Below are 6,256 nucleotides of genomic sequence, written 5' to 3' on the forward strand. Positions count from 1 at the left end.
AAAACAAACAACAAAACCACAACGAACAAACAGAACTGCAACCAACTACAATTAATAAGATATAAAATAAACTAAAATTACGGGAGTCTATGGCTCGAGTACCTGTGGCGCGCACAATTGTCCCACGTACTGCGGCGGGCAAATRGTCTGGTCTCCGGGCGCGCACAATAGTCTCGCGGTGGGTTCACCGGTTTTCCGGGGGATCAAGGAGCAAGGATGCTCCGGAAAAAACTGGATTTCCTTGGAATCCAGCACTCACAAAAAAGAACAAAATGGCGTGGCGTCGGTAGCCTTCTTTTTGGCGTACCCTAGACTGTCTTCGTACGCGTTTCCTTCGGGACTGGTTTACAGGACTGACCGTACGATCCCTTTTTCCCGACCGCACCCCCGCACCACCCTCTAACCCGAACGCACTGACCGCCAACGCACACCATTAGTTTAAGGGTGAATGCGAGGGGTGTTTATGGCGGAAAAAAGGAATAACAAAAAATAACTTTACTTCGCGGCACGTCATATAGTTCATATTTACTGAGATATCGCACTTTGACGCACTAATGAGCAACCCTGTATATCATATCCTGGAGCGAACGCACCGATTTTGAAGCGCTTTTCTTTTTTTTTAAACAAAATTAAAAAAAAAAATTTCCAAAATGTATGATGTAATTGGGCTATTTTTTCCAGCAAGCAATTGAACAAGCAATAAGCGAGAAAAATATATTTTTTGATAAAACAGCAGCGCGCCTGTTTTTCTTAAAAATATATTAAGTGCATTGGTATTCATAATAGAAACATGGCCCTTCGACAGCTATTGATATCTGCAAAAGTTCAAAAATAAATTCCAAACGGTTTCAAATATTTTAATAAATTTTAGTTTTGTTTAAGAAAACTTTACCTTGCATTTTTGTAACGATGGCCTTAAGAACCTTCGATCATAAGTACGTTTAATTTTAGAATAATGCCAGCAATCACCTCCTGATGTTTGTCAGAGTACTTTTGAAACACCCTGTATTAAATCCGCACAAACCGTAATAAAAATTTCGCAAAAACTTCAATATAAGTTTCACAAAAACTGCTTAATACAGTCCGCAAATGTCGCTAGATAGAATCTTCAAAGCTGTTCATGCTGGCACCTTAAATGTTGCAAAATAGAAAGTACAACTCTAATTCCTGCAAAATAAATTGCCATTTGGGTCGAGACCGATGAAACTCCCTAAAACCGTTTTTTCCTCACAAAACTCAACGCCATTTCGTGGATTAAATTTAAAAGAACTGAAGTCGGAAGGGCGCTAGACGACAAAAAAGACCCTACTATAAATAGTTTGACAAAAATAGAATGTTCAGAGTGTTAATTTTCGAAGAAACAGTGCAAAATTATATTTTGCATAAGTAGGCCAGCATCACTTGCAATCTCTTAGGGCCCGATTTTCTAGACCATCACATAACAATAAACAAGTTCCACGTACCTTTAGGCTCTTTGATCTGGATTCTGGGGTCTTTTCTTATTCAAGATGTGTTCAACACCTTTTTCAGCATTTAAATTCTCAAGATTCAAATGAAAACAGCATACAGCGGAAAACCTGCCTAGTTAATGCTAGAAATATGTTTGAAAGGATTAAGAATTTGAAAATTCCAACCATCTCTATTAAGAATACAAGAACACTTTAAACTAGGGTGTAAATTACAGAAGAAACATAGCAAAAAATTACACAAATTACGTTACGAGCCAATAATTCAATTGTCAAAAGAGTTCAATTGTCGCAAGTTCTCATTTATGAATGTTTAATATCTGACTTATGGTTTACTTTAAAGATATAAAATTTGAAATTTTTATCAACTTGATCCAGAATCCAAAAACTGCCTCGTCGAATAAATATTACATGCAACAACATCATAAAATACAAGTCAACAATATAGAACTAAAAGACCTACATCTGCATGGAAACTMKGGGCAAATAATCTAATGCCAAACTTACCGAAWGYTGAAAAGAGATGAATSGCGCCACCTGGAAAGATAAAAACGGTCTTTAGTATAACATAACAAAAGCRTAGTCCAAATCCCAMTTAAGTATATGAAAATCGGCAAAGAAAARGAAGAKAAATAGAGAAAGCCGTAAAACTTMTCGAGTTCAAGCTAAAGAATTTAAAATTWATAAATGTATRTAYATATAWWTTTCTTACCAGCTGTCCGTAAGCTGGACTKCTTCCATTTTCTACCAATTAWTCCCCAAACAGGTSGCACTACACTTAAACATATGAAATCCAAAATCCAAAATCGAAAACCYACTCTAARTCRAAARCTTTAAYCCTGCAGCAAACACGCAGAATGATCTAAATTTGATGCCTTAGAAGCCCCAAATSAGTCCATATTTYCCGTCTATRAAYACKAACTGYAARACAAAAAYATGACGACCTAATCCAATCGTTGCCTGTAGCAAACTYAATTTTAAARAAATCWCCRATATTGAAGTTTCYACCACATTCGAACGACTCGAACTATAGAACTAACATGATATAATGATCTGTTTGGTCATTGTTTCACATTCCAACTTGTTTGGATGATCGCCGTAAAYAAAACAGTTTACTCAGCCCAAGRTAAAYATTTCCGATCATGGAMYGATCATTAGACCTTTTTAAATAAAATTCCGGCKCTGGGCTCAATCYTTTRTTCAATCCTTGTTTGATTTTTATGGATCTTTGASCGTTTTTAGCTACAAATGTSTAGATGAGGCGAACTACACGGKATATCCACAACAAACCATGTCAAGWTTTGTAAATRATTTTTTKATGATGTGAGTGATGARACACTGATTTCTATTTTAAATTAATAACTATTAAAAAGAACAAAAAAATCAACTTTATTTCATAAAAGTAGTGAAAAGCAACATCAATATAAGGAACTATTCTGCGGCGGACTGTTATCATCTTTTGCACCTGTCTCAACCTGAAAAAATGTGTTCGCAAGAAAATCAACAATTTTTAAAAAACTAAAATTATAGGAAGGAAAACCAGTCACATACTTAACATCTCAAATTATTTGTAAACCTACCTCGTATGTATTGTTGTAGTCTTTTGAGTCAAAGAATGCATTTAAGCCAGAAGGTTCCGTTTCAATCTCCTAAAAATATACCTAGTGTAACTGAAATAAGCACTGGTTTAACAAGCATAATCATTACCTCAGAAAATTCCTCTTTAAACCTATTGATTAGAATGTCTCTAGGTAGAGTTCCGTTAGATCGATATGCAGTGAAGCTCAACCTCCTCTTATTGGGAGTATCGCCTACACGTTGTGATTTAGCTACTTGTGTAGACATAGTTTTGCCAATACCCTCAATAGCTTGCAAAATACTATTCAATTTTAAGGTATTTGTTTCGATGTGACCACGCAATTCTTCAGTTTCACCTTGAATCAAACTTATTCTCTTTTTATGGTCTTCAATGAAGACCAATTTGTTACTTAGTTGACTGTTTAACTGGAAAAGGATATTTTAAAACAAGCTTTTATTTTCTTCACAGCGAGCGTATTTTAGCAAACCTGTATTTTTAAGTCTTCTTCGATTTTTCTATGAGTTTCGTGCAACAATTCATTTCTCTGTTTTTCACAAATCTCTACATTCAATTTCAGTTGAGATTTACTATTGTTAACCAATGTTGAAAATTCGTGTTTGGTCTAATTGTACAAGAACAAAATGTATCAGTTGCTTTTTGGAATTGTTGCTATTCTACTTACATCAATAAAATCGGTAGCAAGCTGGGTTTTCTTCTCTTCGATCAAATTATTCTGATTTATGCAGAAGTGACTGGCTGTTTCAACATCTTTCAATATACCATCAGCTTCATCCTTTATATCTAAATCGAATTCTTTTTGAAGTATTTCTTTTCTTCTTTTGCCAGCTAACAAGATTTGAGATAAGTTAGTTAGGGTGTTCGTAATCTTATCAGCAGTTTTGGCGTTGAATTTGTCATATTCGTAAAACTGAAAGTTCATCCATAATCAATCGGGGTTGTACACATAAAAAAAAGATACCATTTAATGGGAAATGCTACAAAATTTATTATAATACTTACATGGTTAAGTATAGTACTGTTCTGAATGCGATCAATAGCATGATCAAGTTCCTCATTAAAACCGGTAGATAACGGTTTATTTTCGAGATGCAAAGACTGTTGTATATAAGGCAATGAGTGTTTTTGGAAAATTGACTTGAAACTTTCGCCATTTTCTTCAGATGTTTTTAAAGCTTCTTCGTAGTTCTGCCAAATATTGTCAACATAACTAATATCATTATTTTGCCCATGTAAAACTGCTAGTGCACCATCTTGGAAATTATTTAAAGCAGCCAACCCTAAATTACAATTATTACTGAGGGCATTTACTTTTTCTGTTATTAAATTTTCATTGCACATGTTATTGAAATACTGATGTTCCAGTTTTTGATGTAAAACGTCTTGGCATCTGGCGTAATCCTTTGTAATATCCAATAGTTCATTGACTTTGGCATCTTGCTCATCAGCTGCTTCTGCATAGCACTTTGATAAATATTGCTCTTTCTTAAGGGAAATACAGTTATCTTTCAAACAATCTTTCGCCTTCTTAATCAAATTATCCCTATATTTACATTGTCTTATGATTTCCTCATATTGTTGCTTTTTAAATTCACGAATCGCTTCCAAATCTGAAATTTTATCTCGCAAATTATGTATGATGTCAGTACAGGCAATTAAAGTACGATCATCCGTTTCAAGACGAGAAGTGATGTCCTTCCAATTTTCAGGATCAACGAAGATTCCATGTTTACGCCTGGTAGCATCTAAATCTCTTTTCAATCTTTCAATTTCTATAGACATTTCGTTAATCATCTGCGCTTTGGTTATTTTTTCATTAACCATTGGAGTATTTTTTACATCTCGCGCTCTACTTGCATATTCTAAAGTGTTCTGAGTTTCTTCATGAGAAGCATTAGAAGGAGCCACAGTTGCTACCATACAAGTCTTCGTATGACCACCCAAACTATCCTGCAGTATTCTTGTAAGTTTTGAATCTCGATAAGGGACATGTTTGCTATTACTTTCGGAAAGAATTTGTATAACTCTTCCTAAAGTTAACAACGACTTGTTGATATTTGCGGACTCCTGAGCCCGCTTATCTTTCGCTCCCGACTTGGCAATATTTTCACTTCCAGCTAAATCTACAAGGTTCAATTTGCCGATTTTTAGTACTTCTTCGCCATTGACAAGTGTTTCCTTTGTGTGAACAGTGATGRTAAACACCACATGTGATCGCGAACTGTGATTGTTCATTAGCGTCGACGCTGTTTGACGTTTTAACAGTCCATCTTTAAGCAGATTAAAAATTTGTGAACTATTAAAAACTGATACTGACTGTAGRTTCTGAATGCACACAGCACCCTTAGAATCGTTGAAGATRCTGAAAATAAAGGATTCTAATGTACTTCTAATTAAGGATTCTAAAGTTCCWATCCCTGATCTGAACTAAGAAWAAAWTMTTGATMCATCATTATCAAGAAAGCAACCATTCACCATCTCATAAACTTACGTCAAAGGWGGGACGTCACAATCTCCGTTTAGCAAATCTTTTACGTCTTCATTGTATAACTCAAGAAATGAAACCGTTACATTAWAATTATGAACTTTCAATATAAGMAGTTCCTCAAATATGTTTGCGGCAGCTCTTGGAATAAATMCAGCCATTTCAAACTAAAATGTAAAATATAATAATATTCGTTTAATATAGAATGTTTAGATGAACAACCAAGGAACRTAATTAATTRTTTCGTGTAGTACAGAAATGGAAATAAATATAGATGAAAGAAAACGTAGTKGTACYATWAWCGYKATYSWWAWCCGAACYTTATCGTTATTGAWAATWAAAATTATTTYGAAATAGATATATTGTAWATATATATTATTAAAAAAAAMCTCAATATGTAATATATACCTCTCTCCAAGATTGATTGRAAGATAAATCCGAGGCGTCGCCTATCATGGTGTGTGTTTTACCTGTTCCGGTTTGACCATATGCAAAAACCGTGCAATTATAGCCAGCAAGAACATCTCGGACCATGGGAGCTACAGAAAACCGATAAACATCCAATTGGGAACTATCGAAATTGAACACTCGATCAAATCGGTATTTCTTGTCTTTGCATTGAAGTTCATGTTTAGAAACGCAATTAACGATATTCTTTAATTTCCTGGACTTCTCTTCGCTACTAAACGGTCTAAAAATATTTACTCA

General features: G+C 34.6%; 1 protein-coding gene across 1 annotated transcript in view; it reads right to left on the minus strand.

Annotated features, from left to right (window-relative positions):
• Nucleotides 1–2,838: 2,838 nt before the first annotated feature.
• Nucleotides 2,839–6,256, minus strand: part of LOC109546520 (kinesin-like protein KIF11-B) — a 4,863-nt gene continuing 1,445 nt past the window's right edge. Inside the window, exons 2-9 of the mRNA XM_048663929.1 lie at nt 5,957–6,239; nt 5,555–5,715; nt 4,066–5,425; nt 3,728–3,973; nt 3,533–3,667; nt 3,174–3,470; nt 3,047–3,115; nt 2,839–2,941 (exon numbers count right to left, since the gene is read on the minus strand). Of these exons, the coding sequence (XP_048519886.1) occupies nt 2,885–2,941; nt 3,047–3,115; nt 3,174–3,470; nt 3,533–3,667; nt 3,728–3,973; nt 4,066–5,425; nt 5,555–5,715; nt 5,957–6,239 (2,608 nt within the window). The 3' untranslated portion in view covers nt 2,839–2,884. The remainder of the gene's footprint in view (nt 2,942–3,046; nt 3,116–3,173; nt 3,471–3,532; nt 3,668–3,727; nt 3,974–4,065; nt 5,426–5,554; nt 5,716–5,956; nt 6,240–6,256) is intronic.

The sequence above is a fragment of the Dendroctonus ponderosae genome, unplaced genomic scaffold, assembly GCF_020466585.1.
Source record: "Dendroctonus ponderosae isolate FM_Combo_2020 unplaced genomic scaffold, Dpon_F_20191213v2 Dpon_F_20191213_2, whole genome shotgun sequence".
Classification (NCBI taxonomy): domain Eukaryota; kingdom Metazoa; phylum Arthropoda; class Insecta; order Coleoptera; family Curculionidae; genus Dendroctonus; species Dendroctonus ponderosae.